Genomic DNA, 19693 nt, shown 5'->3' on the forward strand with positions numbered 1-19693 from the left:
ATATATATATATTTACAGTTAAACATAAATAAACGTCATGTTATCTGTTCCACCTGCCATGCTGGGAAATGTTGGCTCATTCTTGTGCATGTTGTGGTTTGCAGTGCAATTATCGGTCGATCGACTAAAGATTTCAAGAGGTTCTTGTTCAGCTTTATGAAATTCATGCCAGTTGTAAGTTCATCTTTTTTTCGTTCCCTCATCTTTTTTCTTTTCTTTTTTTCCGTCATAGCACTCTTTAGTCAAAGTGTGCCGACTGTGATGTGTTCATGTTTCTTTGAATTGCATTTATAATGCATATAATTGGCATTATAGTAAATTGTCAGTGGAACAATTCAGAGGAGGCCTGCTTTTTTAATTAGAAACCCCACTAATATGATTACTAACATAACCTTTCTGTTATTAATATGACATTTCATTTAGGGCTGCACAATTAATCGAAAGCACTCTGGATGTCCTGAGTTTGTTTCCCTATTATGTAATTGGGGAAAATCCATAAATCAATTTCATGCCATTATTGCGCAGCCCTAATTCCTCCAGTAATTTCCTACTGATCTTAATGCATTCATCGAAACCCTGTTTAGTGTTGCATGACTAACACATGAATATTCATCGCGATAAAGAGGATAATAACCAAATCATAATCTCAACCGAATCAATGTCAGTCAACACATCTGTGCTTTTTTCTTACAATCTTGGTTTTATTGCAATTAATTCTAAGTGTCTTCAGATGCATGAGTGCAAAAGAAAAAGAGGATAACTGCAAAGCATAGCCTAAGTGCCATGCTGAAGGACAGAGCCCGTGGTGAGGTGTGTGTGTGTGTGTGTGTGTGTGTCTGTCTGGTTGGTTGGCCTATTGCAGATTGCCTTGGTGAACAACTTCCTGAAGTTGGGCCTGAACGAGCTGAAACTGCGGTGTCGCGAGAGGCTCACAAAGCACCTTTATGACCAGTACCTCACGTAAGAGCTGTCTGTCTGTCTCTCGCTCGCTCTCCGTCTGTCTGTCTCACTCTCGCGCTCTCTCTCGCATGCTAGGGCATTAAGCGACTAGTATATCCACTTGTCAACCTTGTTGGTACTAGTTGATAAGAAGAGAAAAAACGTTTTTTCTTTTTTTTCAAGATCAGGTAGATTATAGTTAGTCACCAATTTACAAATATTTATTTCCAAAAACCCCCGCCCCAAAAAAACCATAATAATTAAACAACTAGTAGACTAGTAAACTAGGCAACTATAGTCAACTAGTAAAAATGACTAGAAGTGAATGCCCTATTGCACGCTACCTTGTGCGCTCTCTCTCTCTCGTACGAGTAACTGAACGGCGCGCTGCCCGTGTGTGTTCTGTGCAGAGGCTACACGTATTACAAGATGGGCAACCTGGACAACCGGATAGCCAACCCGGACCAGCTGCTCACACAGGACGTGGAGAAGTTCTGCAACAGCGTGGTGGACCTCTACTCCAACCTCAGCAAGGTACAGTTACAGTAGCACCCTCTCCAACCTCAGCAAGGTACAGTTACAGTAGCACCCTCTCCAACCTCGGCGAGGTACAGTATAGCACCCTCTCCAACCTCAGCAAAGGTATACTGAGAGCTTTCAATGGATTCACCAAAGTTACTGCCATGTTAGAATGCTTTGCCTTTTGGCCTGGGCCGCCCGCGGCTGAGTGGTCCAGGCACCTAGGCCGGTAAATCCAACCTTTTGCCGTATGTCCTCCCCCCTTTCCTGTCAACTTACTGTACCCTATTCAAAAACGACAAAAAGCCCCCAAAAAATATCTTAACCCATGTTGGCCTGAGATCAGATTCTAAAAATGTCTTCTACATCCTGACCGTTTTCTGAAAAAGCTATGTTTCTATGTCAGTCGTTCATCGATTTTTCAAAAATAGCAGACCTACAAGCTCGTAGGGCGCAACTCGGTGGCGCGCTATGAGCTTGTAGATCTGCTATTTTTCAACAGCTAAAGCATAACATAATGCTAACACCAAAAGGGTGTTCCCGCCCAAAATGGGTTAAAAAAGAAATAATAATAATAATGCTTTGTTTTTCGTTGTACGACAACACACACAGGGTGGTTACGGATCAGTTTTTTTAACAATGTCTTCTCTCTCTGTCCCTCAGCCTCTGTTGGACATCGGACTGTATATCTTCAAGCTGACCAGTGCCATCGGTGCCCAGGTATACTGTTAAACGCAATCACAGCTTTACAAAACCCACGCGCCATCCATCCATCCAAGGCCCTCTTCCACACTAACACAGCACTGTGTCCCCTCTCCCTCCACAGGGCCCAGCCAGCATGATGGCCTATCTGCTGATCTCGGGCCTGATCCTGACCAGGGTCAGGAGACCCATCGGGAAGATGACGGTCATCGAGCAACGCTACGAGGGCGAGTACCGCTACGTCAACTCCCGCCTCATCACCAACAGGTAAACCGACCTGCAAAAAAAAATAGAAGATCTTACAAGCTCATAGCGCGCCACCGAGTGGCGCGCTACGAGCTTGTAGGTCTGCTATTTTTTTTAAATCGAAGAACGACTGACATAGAAACATATATTTTTCAGAAAACTGTCAGGATGTAGAAGACATTTTTAGAATCGTGTCAGAATGGGTTAAGGCCTGATAAAAATAAACCGTTGTGCCGCATTTTTACGATTTTTCAAAAATAGCAGACCTACAATCGGTGGCACGCTATGAGCTTGTAGATCTGCTATTTTTCAATAGCTAAATTATAACCTAATGCTTAAAACACCAAGGGGTTCCCGCCCAGAATGGGTTAAACGTTCTCAGTCGCCACGACTCAGTCTTTTTGGATTCCATAGAACCCACCGGGTCTTCTGTGAAAGCATGCTGGCGCACCGAAAATAGCAATTTATTTTCGGGCATTAGTTATTTTAAGGTGAAAGGGTGTTTTGAAGTGATCAAACTAGCAATAGAATACAAGTTTAGAAGCATCTTCCAGAAACCACCATTTGACGCTAACTTATTCAAGGCAATATCTGATCATGTGTGGATGTTCTGTGTCGTGTGTGCCGCAGTGAGGAGATCGCCTTCTACAACGGGAACGAAAGAGAAAAACAAACCATCTACGGCACATTCAAGAAACTGGTAGGTCGTCCATTTTACTTTTTGAGCGCCTCCCATGTCCAGCTTTTAGTGTGTGGGCACAAACCTTTGTCCTTCACTCCTATCGACGATGAACGGACAATTTTACGTCATGGTGTACGATGATAAGAGCGACCCTCACTTCACACGGGTGTGATTTTTTTTTTATGGGCGCTATCCCCTCCTATATTCAGCTATAGTGTAGACTTTCATTTTACACCCACATTAACCCATTTTGGGCGGGAACCCCTTTTTAGTGTTTTAAACATTATGTTATAAATTAGCTATTGAAAAATAGCAGATCTACAAGCTATTTTTGAAAAATCATGAAAATGTAGCACAATTTGGAATATATATATATATTTATATAACTCAAATCTTTGCTTCTGAGGGGTCCCTGGAACAACATTTTCAGATGGGGGTCGGAGGCCAATTACATATCATTTTTGGGGTCCTTGACATGAAATATTGGGCATCACTAATACAGAAAACAAACTCGTGGCGCGCTACGAGCTTGTAGGTCTGCTATTTTTGAAAAATCGTGAAAATATTTATTTCAGAAACCTGGAGGATTTAGAAGATTTTTTCTTTTTAAATGTTTTAGGTCAGGCTTAAATGGGTTTTAAGTTCCCATTGATAATGAATGGAGAATTCACGTCATGTGGACGAGCAATTTGTCTATTCTTGTGTGATTTCTTTTTTTAGATGTGTACAGTACATGGATTAAAGTCCTCTGTCCCCACGACTGATTTCCATCTTTTGGATTCCATACAAGACTATAAAAAACTAGAAAATAGCAGATCTACAAGCTCATGTCATGTCTCAGAGCGTCGTGTCGTGAGCTTGTAGAGCGGCCTATTAGTTATTTGAAGTCAAACTATGCCATAAAATGACGTTGAGAAGCATGTCTTCCATAAACGTGACTGTGCTCAGAAATGTCGCGAAAGCAAAAAAGGTCAAATTTAAGCCTCTTATCTGATTTCTTCAACTGGCCCGCTGCATGTAGAACAGCAGCAACATGGGTTTATATAATGATAACTCCTAAACTAGTGGTTCCCAAAGTGTGGTCCGGGGACCCCCAGGGGTCCTTGAGGGAGTTCCAGGGGGTCCCCAGCTAAATGATAGTTTGGAACCAAATTGACCCATATGGTTCTGTAACTGAGTGTACAAATGGAACCAAATGGACCCAATTCACTTTGATTTTACAATATAAAATTGGGGGTCCCAGAGATAGAAATGCCATTAAATGGGGGTCCGTAGACTAATGCATGTCAAACTGGGGAATCACTGCTAAAAATCATCTCTTATGGAGATCTCTGGCATATCTCTTCAAATGGGGGTCTGTGGGCTGATTAGTGTCAATTTGGGGGCCCTTGACATGGACAAAGTTTGGGAACCACTGACCTTTTGATCTTTACATTTTCAGTCATTAGATCGTATATTTTGCTTCATTCCGTGGGTGTTTCATCTTGAGCAATAGCTCATACCTGGTGTTTGATTTCCGCGTTGTCTTGTCCTCAGGTAGTGAATGTTCTGCAGTGTTGATTTCGTCGACTAATACTATGATGAAAAATGTTCGACTACCTTTTTTTACTGCAGAAAACTAAATGGAAACTATATGAAACGCTAAGCTATGATGACTAAAACTAAGACTATATATATTGACTATTTTGTCAACAAATAAAAACTAGACTAAAATGTTAGGAAGGGACTAGTGGACAAGAGATGTAAGTAAAAGACACAAGTCAGTTTACACTCTGTTGCATGCTGAAAATAGACTATCTACAAGCTCACGACGCGTCGCGCTGCGACACGTTGTGAGCTTGTGGATTGGCTATTTTCAGTAAGCGCATAATCGGCCATTACGCTGGCACAAAGGCCCGCCAAGATACATTTTAGTTGACTAAGTCAACTATAGATTTTGTCGACTAAAATCTAATATTTAGTCGACTAAAACTGGACTGAACACTAAAACATTCCATGTGACTAAAACTAAATGAACTATTCAAAACGGACTATAACTAAAACTAAAATCAAAATTTGATGTCAAAATCAACACTGTGTAAAACTCTTTCAGCGCCACCTGGTGGTCACCAGTTTTGGCTTTCGTTGGCAATTAGCCCATTTAAAAAAAAGTGAAATGTAATTCTATTATGCATGTAATGTGCATGTAATCACCTGCACACCAGATTAGAATGTTTTTCAAAAAACTCGTCTTATCGTCCATGGCAATCAGTGCATAATTGGATTCATCTCATCGTCTTGACGTCTCTGGCACTTGAACTGTTTCATTCTGTCCCTGCAGGTCGACCACTTGCACAACTTCATCTTCTTCCGCTTCTCCATGGGTTTCGTGGACAGCATCATTGCCAAGTGTAAGTGGCTCTGCATCTGTTCTTTCTGCTGTCTCATTCGCACTAAAACGAATCCTGCTGCGTATTGTCGGAAAGTGCGCTTCGTTTGGCAGGTGCGAAGGCTCATTTGAATCCTGACTGGCAACAAAGAACCGCATATGTGGCGGGTGAATGAGGAGTAAACACATTTGGAGACGGAGAAGGGATTTTTTTTTTACGCAGCGCAAAGCTGTCCCGTTACCGTGCATAGACGTGGGCAAATAATGAGACTGAAGCCCTCATTGAAATATGAGGACGAGTACATTCATCAACACGCGTTACCCTGATTTTACGTCCTAACAAATTACTCGAAGTTTAATTCAACACCATAGATTTCACTGTGTAGTTTTTGAATTGGACACATTGATAAAATTCTGTGCTGCGTTTCCAATTGCTGCGAATTACTGCACAGTGTGAAGGCAAATTAAATATGCTAGAAATATGCAACTTATCCGCCCATTCGCATCGAGTACCGAATTTGAGGTGAGAATGCGACCTGAGGCCCCATTTAGGACGCTCCGCTTGGCGTCTGTCTCCATGTAAACGGGCAGCGTGGAGGAATCCGCAAAAACGTGTGACATAGGGATGTCAGGGGTTAACCGGCTAACCGGTTAGCCGACCGTTAAGAAACATCCGGATATTTTTATCAGCTTTAACGGTTAATTTGCCTAATAATAAATACGTGTTCTGATCTTAAATCCCTTTATTTTAGATCGTTTTTAGTAATAGTACAACATAAACATTACAGAGACTGTACCTGTCACTGTACAATACTTTAAAACAGTTGTCATGTTGCACACATGCCTAAAATTATTCTTATTTGCGCCGCCCAGCTTGTCACACTCCAGGCTGCATGAACAGCGCTCGGGCTCGGTTTTCTGCCCCGTCAATGTCCCAAAGTTCTCTGTTGTACTTCTGCCTAGTTGGCTACAAGGGTAGCTTTGCGGTAGTCGAAATGTAAGCGAGTGACAGCGAGACGAGATGAACACATGTCGACCGTATAAATGCAGAGACCTACTTGGCATTATTAATTCCATTATTGGCCATTTGGCCTGGAGGGAGAACGTTTACAGCCGCTGCCGCTTCCTCCTCCTCCTCCTAGGCTCCAATCCATCTCCCCACACTGGCACGGCTTACGGCTATCAAGTTATCCATGTGCTATCGATGTTTGAGGGTTTTCTCGTCAGCGAAAAGTCAACAAACAGAACACGGTGACATGCATGCTGATCTTCCTTTATAGGTATAGGTTGCTCAGATCTGGACTGGATTTATTTATGTTTAGGACTAGAACCGGCGGACCTCTGTACTGTAGACGCGCAGATGCATGCATCATGCAGATGCGATGCGTTGTTTATTGATGATTAAGCCTACAACAATTTATTTATATTGTTAAATGTTGCTTTTTTGTTTCTTTAAAAAAAGGAGCATAAATAAATGTATACCATTCGTCTACCAACTTTAATTATGTAGCCTATACATGCATATTACATTTGGGGTAGCCTATTAAAAAAAAGAAAAAAATCAACCACATCCCTAGTGTGACATCATGACTCGCGTCGTACTCGCGTCGCTTATGCTTATTACATTGGAGCAGAGCCGTAGGCCAAATTTTAAAGTGCTCCCTCTGCCCGCTCAACCCCCATCCATCCATCCATCCATCCATCTATCTTCAACCGCTTATCCGTAGTCGGCTCGCGGGGGCAACAGCTCCACCAGAGAGCTCCAGACTTCCCTCTCCAGAGCAACATTAGTAACTTCCTCTTGTGGGATCCCGAGGCGTTCCAAGGCCAGTGAGTTGATGCGTTTCCTCCAACTGCGCCTTGGTCTGCCCCGGGGCCTCGAGGACCTCCCTAGGGAGGGACATCCTAACCAGATGCCCAAAACACCTAAGCTGGCTCCTTTCCAGGCGAGGAAGCAGCGACTCTACTCAGAGTCTATGTCGTGTGACTGAACTTCTCACCCTATCTCTAAGGGAGACGCCAGCCACCCGTCGAAGAAAACTAATTTCGGCCGCTTGTATTCGCGACCTTATCCACTCATCCTACGAATACAGATCTAGCGAACCGCGAAACCTTCAATCGTATTTCATCTCATGTAACGCATCTTGTATGTTCCTATCTTGTATCTGCCCGTCTTTGTTTTGTCATGTTCAATCTTTGCCTGTATTTAGGTTTTTATTTTGAATCCCATTGAAACGTGCCCTGTTGTACAAAATGTGTTCCCATCCCCCCCCCTCCCCTGCCCACAGACCTGGCCACGGTGGTGGGCTATCTGGTGGTCAGCCGGCCCTTCCTCAACCTGTCGGACCCCAGACACCTTCACAGCAAACACTCTGAGCTGCTGGAGGTACGCACACACACACACACACACACACACACACACACACGGATGAACATGACGTGACATTAAGTGTCGATATATTTGGCCTCCATGACGAAATAAAAGGCTGTAGGTAAAACGGGAAAAACGGGTTGTGGTGAATAATAATCGTCATGTCAGCTCTGCCAGAGGGACGGTTGCTCAGTTTCTAACGAGGTGATGAGTAAGTGTATAGCGGTGTGAACTTCGCCTGCGGAATACCAAAACACAGGTACTGCAAGTGGAACTACATTTTCTCTGTTGCATAAGCACATTTCACACACGCACACACACATCGCCCCGGGCCATCACATGTCGAGTGCTGATACTCAAATCCAACCTGGACCTATTGTGGAGTAGTTAATAACTGGTTTGTGACACACCAGGGCTATTTTGGGGGTGCCGAACAAATAATTGGAGGATTTTTTTTCTTTTTTGCCCCCCAAAAAATGTGTTTATTGTCATGATTTGTCAACTGCCGAGTTGGCTTCGTCCGAGGCTTTAGAGGTCTTTAAATAAATACTTTTTGAAACGTCTGTGAAAATGAACGGGGATTTTTTTTCCTGGTGCCCTCGTCATTCTGAAAGGGTGGGTGGGACTGCGACGCTCTATAAAAGACAGCAGCATTGTCTTCTATGGAAGCATACCATGCAACGGAAATAGGCCATCTACAGTACACGTCGACAGGCCTGTTTTCGGTGCAGTAGTTTTGCTATGAGATGAATATCGGTACATAATATGCATTTCTTTGCAGCTCTTGACGCAGTTCAATTAATTATTTAATTGATATGACGTTGTGACCAACGGTTTGCTTTTGGCTCCCTTGTCTGTATCTGTAGCCCTTTGTATCTGTGCAATTTGTCTTATTTGTCCTGTCTCGTTTGTGTTGGTTTGGAGTTTGTCTTGTACCGGTCTGTAGTGTCTGTATGTTTTGTATTTGTTATATTGTTTTTCCGTTTGTTGTTTTCTCCCTTTTTTTTCTTTTTCTATTATATTTTGCTTACTCATGAGTTTTTATATATTTATATCTGTTCTTTTTTTCTCTATTTCTCCATCCCCCCCCCCCCCCTTGTTTTAGCTGTCCCTGTGTAAGGCCAACTATGTGCATTAGTGATTTACATGTTTGTTTTGTTAGAAAAATTATATATTAAAAAAAACAAAAGGATCCAAAAACATTTATACTGTATGCATTGATATCTGGTGCTCGTAGGACTACTACCAGAGTGGCAGGATGCTGCTACGGATGTCCCAGGCCCTGGGGAGGATCGTACTGGCTGGCAGGGACATGACCCGCCTCTCAGGGTGAGCTCTCACTTCTATATCCAATTCATAAAGGGTGGCACAGTCGGTGGTGCTTTCGCCTCACAGCTAGAAGGTCCTGGGTTTTGATCAAAGCTTGCCTGTTACTGTATGTCTCCTAAAGGTACCACATCAATACAGCACGGAATTGTGGACAAAATCCTATCTAACCATAACAACATATTCTTTAGTTTTGGGTTCCGAGATGCTAAGTCTCATCAATTGGTGGTCCCTTGCTCAAATAATGGGCTGTGATATGAAAATCAGACCAGTCTGACGTGAGTGGTGCAACAGCGCCCCCTGTTGGTATTCTAAACATAGGGACATTGCTGTTCCTTGGAGTTGTTGCACCACTCAAAAATGTTGAAAACCACTGCTCTAGGTCCTAGGGCCTTCATCGACATGAGGACGTTCAGTCTTTCGGTGCCTTTTCCAATAAAAAAAACTTTTATGGTCGTGTAATCAAGCTGCTTGGCATGATTACATGCTTAAAACATCTGGGGGGGTAAAACCAAGACCAGGGTTTCTCAACGTTTTTGCCTGGGGACCCCCAGAATTGCTTTTGGCCATGTCTCGTTGGTGCGTCTTGGAAAGTCTGGCAAGTGGTGACGCGAGGTTAGGTGCGTCTTCTCTTTAATCTAGACGGACGCGTTCTAGCGTGCATACGCGTGCACCGTTCTGTATACCTGTTCCGTCACAATTCGTTTTTGGTATCCACGGTCGTGGTACTGCGTTCTACGACCATGACACCAATGGCAGACACTGTATAGAGCTGTATGTTTTAATGAACTTAAACTTATGTCTCTACTGTCCCCATACCAGATTTACCGCTCGCATCACTGAGCTGATGAGGGTGCTGAAAGATCTCAACGCTGGCCGATACGAACGCACCATGGTCACCCACCAGGAGAGAGGTAACTACATAGGGGTGTCAAAGAAAATCGATTTGAATTAGAATCGCGATTCCCGTTCAAAATCGTTTTCTTTTATTACAGTTACAGGAGTAGATTGGCTGGAGTAGATTGTGATGAAATCCTATGTATTGATTCGAGAATCATTTTGAATAGAGAATCGAAAGAAAGAAATTAAATTAATTGGATTGAGAATCGAGTTGAATCGGAATCGAATCGCGGGACACCCAAAGATTCACAGCCCTATAGAGCACCGAAGTCCTGACGTAACTCGCTCATCCCGACGATTCCCCTGGTTCGCGGAAGTAATTTCTCTATGGAGAATAACATGGGGTGATCTTAATATCGTCTACTATAAGCGTTGTGGTCCAAAAATAAACAAGCTGTCTCTGCGTTATTGTCAGGGAGGTGTCTCTGTATCGTTTGCAACAGTCAGTCACTCATATATGATACAGTCTGCTTCTAGCGAAAATCTAACTACGGTAATTCAGTAGCAGTAACATTAGCGTTTTCTCTCAGTCAGTTGATTCTTCATATCCATATGAGTGAAGCGGCCGGGATGACATGTTTATTTTTCAAACACAGTTGTTATATGAGGCGATCTAAAATCGCCTCAATGGGGATTTCAATGCAACTAAACAAATACATGAACCTGGGGACTGACGCCCTCTACTGAAAGTGACGTCAGACTTCGGTGCTCTATAACTACATGTGGAATAGGATGGTGTGGCCCAGACGGTTAGCTCAACCGTCTGGGCACCCAGGCTGCCAAGCCTAGGTGCCCAGACGGAGACGGAGGTTCGACTCCCGAGCCCGACGACGGCCCTTGCCGTGTGTCGCTCCCCATCTCTCTCTCTCCCCTTTCCTGTCTGTCTACCGTTCACTATCAATAATAGGCATAAAAAAAGCCCTAAAACAAATCTTTAAAAAAAAAAGAAAAGGGGGAGAGTTGGTTGACTCTACTGCATGGATTAAAGTTCTCAGTCGCCACGAATCATTTCAGTCGTTTGGATTCCATAGAAGCAGGCGTGTCTTCTGTGAAAGCATGCTGCGCACCGGAAATAGCCGATCTACAAGCTCACGTGTTGTGAGCTTGTAGGTCGGCTATGAGTCTGACGTGTTGTGAGCTTGTAGACCGGCTATTTTCGGTCATTAGTTATTTTAAGATGAAAGACTAGCAATAGAACACACGTTTTAGGATAGGATAGGAGAGAGTCTGGGATCGCTACTGTGACTTGTATCTTGGTGTTGATGTATCGGTCAGAACCGATGAATCGAATCCTCTGCGATTGTTTTCGCCGTAGATTCGGACGCTGGGGAGAAAATGACGTTGGTACCAGGAAGTGGCCGGGTCATCAACATGGACAACATCATCAAGTACGTGTTGATCGGGCCTGTCATTTCCGTGTGGAAAAATGTCCATATCATGTTCAAATGTTTTGGAAAGTAGCAGATCTACAAGCTCAAAAACGAGCCGGCGCTTTGAGCTTGTGTATCAGCCATTCGCACTATTAGTATAACGGTGTTAAATAAGCCTACAAGCCACAAATACATTTCTTGTTTTATTCATAATGTTTCCAATGTTCCAATAACAAACGATAGAAATGTAATCGTTAATCGCACTTTTTGGAAGTGACAATTTTTCCTCGTGCTAAATAAATAGCATACAGTACATATGATGCGGATATAATATTCAACCTTCTTTTGCATGCGTTCTGTGTTATTAAGTTGGCTGTATCTGACTGTGTTCCTTTTTGTCAGGTTTGACCACACCCCTCTGGCTACACCCAACGGAGACGTCCTGATCAGAGACCTGTCCTTTGAGGTAAGACCCCCCTCTCTCTCTCTCTCTCTCTCTCTTACTCACTCTCTTACTCACTCACTCTTACACACACACACACACACACACTCGCACTCGCACACTCGCACTCACACACTCACTCACACTCACTCTCGCACTCTCACTCTCACACACTCGCACACACTCGCAATCACACTCTCACTCTCACTCTCACACTCACTCTCACTCTCACTCTCGCACTCTCTCACTCACTCACTCACACACTCACACTCTCACACAGACATTTTACACAAGTGTGTTTGTGTGCGCAGGTGACATCGGGTAACAACGTCTTGGTGTGCGGGCCCAACGGCTGCGGCAAAAGCTCTCTCTTCAGAGTCCTCGGGGAGGTCAGTATATCTTCAGCTGTGTGAAGCATGTTTTCATCCATTACCTAATCAATAGTCATATACACATACAGGCCTGTCACAATTATTACATCATTGCCTGATCGCAATTATCTTATTCAATAATCGTCCACATTTTTCAAAAACAATGGCAGAAATAGCCGATCTACAAGCTTACAACATGTCACTTTGTGACGTGTTGGAAACAAGAGAAAAATACATGACTAAGACAGTCATTGATTTCTTTGTATATTTCAGTTGTTTGTCATATCTGCCCTGTACCATTTGTGATTACGAGGCCTAAAAGGCAAGCGGAAATACAATTTGTAAAGTTCAATGTGGAAAACCACAATTCAATCGTTAAAGGAGAATTCCATGCTAGAAGGCTTTCTTACCTTTTATTTGTAGTTACGTCCCCACCAAAGAAGTCCAGGTATTATTTGTAGTTACGTCCCCACCAAAGAAGTCCAGGTATTATTTGTAGTTACGTCCCCACCAAAGAAGTCCATGTGTTATTTTGTGCAAAAGTTCATTGTTTGCTATTTCCCATAATATTAGCCCTCAATGGGGGTTGGGTTTTTGTGCTAATTCGAAATAAGTAGTACAGTGTGCCGCTTGGGATACTATTTGCATTATGAAGAGAGGATGTATACAAAAAACAGGATTTTTGAGCAATGGTAATAAGCAAATTAGCACAACACCCCAATGCCCCATTCAATGCAATTCAATTCGTTGAGGGCTTATTATGGTAGGGGAAATAGCAAATAATGCGCTTTGCACAAAATAACACCTGGACCTCTTTGGTGGGGACGTAACAACTACAAATAAAGGTAAGAAAGCCTTCTAGCATGGAATTATCCTTTAATGGCAATTATTTGTTTGACAATTAACCGTCAAACATAAAGTTTGTATTCGTGACATCCTTACATGCATATATATGTGAACTGCATCATTTTAACCGATTCAGGACGGCAACCCTTTTTGGTGTTTTAACTCAAATGTTTGCTTCTGGGGGTGTCCCTGGAACCACATATTTCCAGATGCGGGTCCTCGGCCATATACAGATAATTCCGGGGGTCCTTGACATGAAAAAGTCTGAGAACCACTGACATAGAAACTTTTAGGATTTAGAAGACTTATCCTAAAGTTCCTAAATGGGTTAATGTACACTAAATGGTGTGATTTCCTTCTAATGTTTCTTCCAGCTCTGGCCACTGTTTGGAGGAGAGCTCACTAAACCTGACCGAGGAAAGCTCTTCTACGTTCCCCAGGTAGGTAGAGCTCTTCTTTGTGTCCTAAACCAGTCGTTTTCAGCCAGTGGTCCTTAAATAAATCAGTTTAAGTGCCAGAGACGTTAAGACAAGTTGAATCCAATTATGCACTGATTGCCATGGACGATAAGACGAGTTATCTTTTTTATTTTTATTTTTTAATAATCCATATTTTGAAAATTCCTCTAATCTGGTGTGCAGGTGATGACATGCACATTATATGCATAATGGAATTACATTTTCTTTATTTTTTTATAATGAGCTAATTGGCAACGAAAGCCAAAACTGGTGACCACCAGGTGGCGCTGAAAGAGTTTAACCTGGACGGGAACACGTTTTGGTGTTTTAAACTAAGCATTGAAAAATAGCAGATCTACAAGCTCATAGCGCGGGAACCGAGTGACGCGCTACGAGCTTGTATAGGTCTGCTATTTGTTTTAAATCGTGAAAATGTGGTACAAATCTTTGAATATATATTCTTTCAGATTTATTTTTTATTTTTTCGACGTCAGGCCTGGGGGTTCCAGGTGGTCCCCAGCTAAACACTCCAGCTAAATGGAGAGTTGGTAACCAAAATACCAAATTACCCTTTAACTCTTGAGAGCGTCAAATGAAACCAAATGGACCCGGGGAGGGTCCATTTGGTTCCATTTTACCCTCTCAAGAGTTACATTATTGTTAAACATCTGCATTACTTAATTTTGTCCAACGACAAGATAATATTTGTTAGTTTTGGATCTGAGAGGCTAAATGTCATCAAATGGTGGTCCGTGGCTCAGATATCCAATAAATAATGGGCCCTGATATGAAATGGGTTGAAAACCACTGTCCTAAACATGACTATTTTAGTTTCAGATGTTCAGATAATATGCATAATAAAGCACTTATTTGTTTGTCAATGACATGAGCTTTGGTTGCAAACACACAGCTGTGTGTGTCAGTGTTAATTTTGACTGCACATTTTTTATTTAGTTTTAGCCATATTTTTGTCATCTGATATGAAGATTTTATTCAACTAAATCTACAGTTTATTGAGTCAACATAATTGTATTTTGGCAGGCCTTGATATACTTGGCTCTGTGCTAAAAAAAATAGCACCTGACAAAATTGTCAATATATTTAGTTTATATTTCGTTATCATGGCTTAGTTTTTTTCCCCCGTTTTCATCTGTGAAAAAAGTAGTCTATGAAAATTTTTCGCCATAGTTTTAGTCGATGACATGAACGCTGGTGCGTGCGTGTGTGTGTGTGTGTGTGTGTGTGTGTGTGTGTGTGTGTGTGTTTGTGTGTGTCCAGAGGCCCTACATGACCATAGGCACACTTCGGGACCAGGTCATCTACCCAGACACGTTTGAGGAACAGAAGAGGAAGGGCATTTCTGATCAGGTGAGAAACAATAAAAAATAACGACTCAATCATAACTGCCAGGTGCAGCAAGCTACCCGTGTGCAGGCTACGTCCCATAGCCTGAAGTGATGCGACGCTCCGATTGGTTCAGAAACAAACGGGCTCCGGTTTCAGACTGAAACTTCAAAATATAATGACCGAAAAAGCCATAGCAGTGAGCGGGAACCCCTTTTTGGTGTTAGCGTTATGTTATGCTTTAGCTATTGAAAAATAGCAGATCTACAAGCTCGTAGCGCGCCGCTCGACTCGGTGGCGCGCTACGAGCTTGTAGGTCTGCTATTTTTTTGAAAAACATAACTTTTTCAGAAAAGTCAGGACATTTTTAGAGTGTGTGTGTGTGTGTGTGTGTGTGTGTGTAGGTGTTGAAGGAGTATCTGGACAACGTCCAGCTGGGTCACATCCTGGACAGAGAGGGCAGCTGGGACATCGTGCAGGACTGGATGGACGTGCTCAGTGGAGGAGAGAAGCAGAGGATGGCTGTAAGACCTCCTTCCTACATTTTCACCCGTTTTGAACTGGCAAAGCATCGTTTTGTGTCATTTTAGATTCCTTTGGCTATTAAAACGACAGACCTGTGTGAAGTGAGGGGCGCTCTTATCATCGTACATCATCTCATATATGTAGACACAAATCCTCCATTCGTTGTCGATGGGAATTTTGTGTAGGACGAAAATAGCTGAATATTGGAGGGGCTGCCGCCCCTCAAAAAACTAGAACAGTGCCTGTTAGGGGGGTGATCAGGTGTGATCAATTGGCTAATAAAGGGTGACATTTTGTGCAAATCTTTGAATATGCATATCTTTCTAAAGCATACGTTTTTAACTAAAATCTTTGCAAAACGTCGTAATTTTACATTATTGTGTTGTGTGTGTAGGAGACACTAGGCGCTAGTGTGTGGTGGCTCCTTTTGGCTTTCACGCCGTTTCACAAATTACCGTAGGCCTATAGCGACATTTTTCAGTCGTGACATTTTAGTTTGCTTTAAAAAAAAACTAATTTTCCTGTGTCGTCCAGATGGCCAGGCTGTTCTACCACAAGCCCCAGTTTGCCATCCTGGACGAATGTACCAGCGCCGTGAGTGTCGACGTGGAAGACTTCATCTACAGCCACTGCAAAACCGTACGTTACGCACACACACACACACAGGTTACACCCACACACAGGTTACACGCACACCCACACACACAGGTTACACACACGCCCACACACACAGGTTACACGCACACCCACAGGCCACACACAGGTTACACGCACACCCACACACAGGTTACACGTACACACACACATGAACCTGCAGGTTACACACGCACAATTTACAAGCTCATAGCGCGCCACCGAGTGGCGCACCACGAGCTTGTAGATCTGCTATACCGACATAGAAACATAGCTTTTTCAGAAAAGTGTCGGGATGTAGAAGCCATTTTTAGAATCTTAGGTCAAAATGGGTTAATTTAGTTTACACAAACATAATTGTCATATTGATCGTTAGCCTGTTATTTCTCCTATAGTACCAACAACATTACAGCATGGAATTGTGGATATGATTATCCAATGACGACAAAATATTCAAAGTTTTGTCATCAAATGGTGTAACCGTGGCTCAAATGGCAAATAAATAATGGACCTTTTGATGTGAAAAGGGTTGAAAACCACTGGTCTAATTGACTGTCCTCTGGTCCCCCCAGGTTGGCATCACGTTGTTCACCGTGTCTCACAGAAAGTCTCTGTGGAAACACCACAAGGTGAGCATGTCCACTCTGCTACAATATCACTGCTTCCCAGCACTGTTGAGTCCGACGGCACACTTTTATACGGTTTTAGATTTTAGTCGACTAAATGTACAGTTGATTTTGTCGACAAAGTTATTTCGGCGGGCATAGATTGAGTCGTAATGCCCGATTACTGTGCTGCATGCTGAAAATATCATCCTACTGAAAATAGTGAGTTACACGATGGTGAGTACACGATAGTGAGTAGTAGAGTACGCAGCGGCACTTTGTCGTTTTCTGTTCGGACCGTTGCTGTGTAAACGTGGCCACGGAATGCCTCTGGTGTCCGCCGGTGAGAACTTAACCGGGGATGTCTGAATCTCTGACACACGAGACTTTGGTTGTAAAGGCCCCAATACTTTACCAGAAAGCGATATATATGGAACTTTCGTGAGAGGGAGTGAGAGCCTTTCGTTACTGTCTTGGTTACTGACTGTGTGTGCTTGCGTGCGTTTCTCCGTCCTCCCAGTACTACCTGCACATGGATGGCCGAGGGAGCTACGAGTTCCAGCCCATCACCGAGGACACGGTGGAGTTTGGATCCTAAGTGCCACTCCCGCCGGCCTCCCGCCGCGCTCCGCTCCGCTCACCACCCAGCTCTCACAGCCAGTCAGAGTCCACTAATTCCCTGCACCACACACACAAGAAATGGTGGAAACTAAAGAAATATAAAAAAGAAAATCCTTAGACGGTGCCGTTTTTAATCAACTGTAACTCTGTTTTACGAGATGTTATTTAAAAAAAAAAGAGTCCTTTAGTCCGTGATTAATAGATTATTGATAATCTATGTTGATTGTACAGTATGTTAACTTGTAAATGTTATGGCCCTGATTAGTGGTCAGTCAGGAGTAGGACCAGACTTGTAGAGATTGTACTACTAGACACAAGGGGCTAAATCTAGATTTTTTTTGTTTTGTTGTATTGCATCCCACACCAGAGGACTCGATGTAACGCTAGGCAAGTGGTTTTCGTATCAACACAAATTGATTAATGTATCTTTTGTCGGCGGACCCCCCCAGCCCAGCCCCCCCCCCCCCCCCCCCCCACACACACACACAAATATATTGTGCCAGGGATCCCGCCATGAAGTGAAGATTTATTAAAAACCTGAACACTTTTCAAACGTTTTTGACAAGACTTTTAAAAAAAATGGCCGATGCACATGCGTGCAGCATGGCACGACATGATGTGCTCTGAGCTTGTGCGTCCGACATATTTTTGAATAGCCAAACAAAGTGGTTGAAATGATTTGCGATGCCTTGTTAACTATCCTCTGGGGGTCCCCGGACTTTGAGAACCAATGCTCTCTCTATAGGCGTCGTTCCACAAAGCCAAACGGGTCACCAACAGAATGGTTGTGTTTTGTTTTAGTTGTCGGTTTTTGGGGGATAAACAAACCGGCACAGAGGCATATTATGCAAAGAAACGCAAACGAAATGCTTTTTTGTTTTTGCTGCTCCAGTTGCACAAGTTATTCTGCCCGGCTATACCTCCCCGAGGGGGATGAAATGGTCGTTTTTTTAAAGTGCCGTCTCGTAGCCAGTGTTGCCCTGTGTGTTCTGTGTGAGTGACCGCTGCCCATTGGCCACCGTAAGTCCTGACACTGTCACTGGTGGTGCTGTTCCTTGGTTCGTGCTATCTTTATTTGTGTTGTAATCCCATGGATTAAAGTTCTCAGTCGTCACGACAGATTAAAGTTCTCAGTCGTCACGACTGATTTTTGTCTTTTTCATTCCATAGAAAGTCTTCTTTGGAGGCATGTTGCACGGTGAAAGCATGCTCTCAATGCGTCGTCGCACAATGAGAGCTTGTAGTCTATTTCCGGTTATTATTATTTTTTAAGATTTGATGTGGTCGAACTAGCAATATGATGAAGCATCTGCCATGAAATCTTACAACACGAATAAATAAATAAAACACGAATCGGGGGAATAGCTACATCTAGCGGCACTACCAAATGGCCCTGTCCACAGCCAACTCAAAACAACTATCAGAGCCGTCTTCTGATCTGTATGAAGGATGGTGATCGGTGTGTGACGAGATTTTGTCTGAGGTTAGAATCACACATGCACACACTATATGTATATTCTCTCACACACACACACACACTATTTATACACACACAAGCTTGTATAGGTCTGCTATCTTTATTAGCAGTATTAACACGAGCTTTGTCACTAAATAATGACTACATTGTATACTAAACCGTGTTGGTTTTGGACACGGTGTGTGTGTGTGTGTGCGTGTGTTTCCTGGATAATTGGCATCGGGTTATTCTGGGATTTTTTGGGGGGGAGTGGGGAAGGAGAATGCAAAGTTGTCACTGGATGAAATGTAAGTGGGATGGTTCGGTTCTTGCTCGGAGGCACATTAGTGGCCGGAAAGCCCTCTCCCCCCTCCCCCCACGCCATCCCTTTGTCACTGTAAAATAACACTATTTTATTGAAATGTAAAGCAAAGCTCTGTAGAGAACTCCTGTTTTTTTTCTTTGTCTTTTTTTGTATAATTATTATTAATGATGTGATTGTGCACTCGCGCATGGACCTGCAAATAAACTCGACAGTGCATTTTCATTGAGTTAAAGACGGGTTTTTATTTCTCCTGAAGCCACTTTGTTGTTTGACTTTAAGTTTAATCATTGACCTTTCTCTCCTTTTTTTCCCCTTTCGGCTTTTCCCTTCAGGGGCTGCCGCAGCCAATCATCTGCCTCCATCTCACCCTGTCCTCTGCCTCCATCTCACCCTGTCCTCTCTGCCTCCATCTCACCCTGTCCTCTGCCTCCATCTCACCCTGTCCTCTGCCTCCATCTCACCCTGTCCTCTGCCTCCATCTCACCCTGTCCTCTCTGCCTCCATCTCACCCTGTCCTCTCTGCCTCCATCTCACCCTGTCCTCTCTGCCTCCATCTCACCCTGTCCTCTGCCTCCATCTCACCCTGTCCTCTCTGCCTCCATCTCACCCTGTCCTCTGCCTCCATCTCACCCTGTCCTCTCTGC

At 43.4% G+C, this 19693-nt stretch overlaps 1 protein-coding gene across 2 annotated transcripts in view; it reads left to right on the forward strand.

The window, feature by feature from the left end:
• Positions 1-19271, forward strand: part of abcd3a (ATP-binding cassette, sub-family D (ALD), member 3a) — a 31954-nt gene extending 12683 nt beyond the window's left edge. The window contains exons 5-23 of one of the 2 annotated variants that reach the window (XM_083778334.1): positions 105-174; positions 863-960; positions 1350-1473; positions 2122-2178; positions 2285-2427; positions 3037-3106; positions 5409-5478; positions 7745-7842; positions 9065-9156; positions 9976-10067; positions 11369-11441; positions 11826-11889; positions 12177-12254; positions 13457-13522; positions 14819-14908; positions 15289-15408; positions 15944-16048; positions 16615-16671; positions 17168-19271. In XM_083778334.1, coding sequence (XP_083634460.1) covers positions 105-174; positions 863-960; positions 1350-1473; positions 2122-2178; positions 2285-2427; positions 3037-3106; positions 5409-5478; positions 7745-7842; positions 9065-9156; positions 9976-10067; positions 11369-11441; positions 11826-11889; positions 12177-12254; positions 13457-13522; positions 14819-14908; positions 15289-15408; positions 15944-16048; positions 16615-16671; positions 17168-17245 — 1645 coding nt within the window. In that variant the 3' untranslated portion in view covers positions 17246-19271. The remainder of the gene's footprint in view (positions 1-104; positions 175-862; positions 961-1349; positions 1474-2121; positions 2179-2284; positions 2428-3036; positions 3107-5408; positions 5479-7744; positions 7843-9064; positions 9157-9975; positions 10068-11368; positions 11442-11825; positions 11890-12176; positions 12255-13456; positions 13523-14818; positions 14909-15288; positions 15409-15943; positions 16049-16614; positions 16672-17167) is intronic. The other variant, XM_083778335.1, reaches the window with a different exon arrangement.
• Positions 19272-19693: the final 422 nt, after the last annotated feature.

The sequence above is a fragment of the Protomyctophum parallelum genome (assembly GCF_964188405.1).
Source record: "Protomyctophum parallelum genome assembly, chromosome: 12".
NCBI lineage: Eukaryota > Metazoa > Chordata > Actinopteri > Myctophiformes > Myctophidae > Protomyctophum > Protomyctophum parallelum.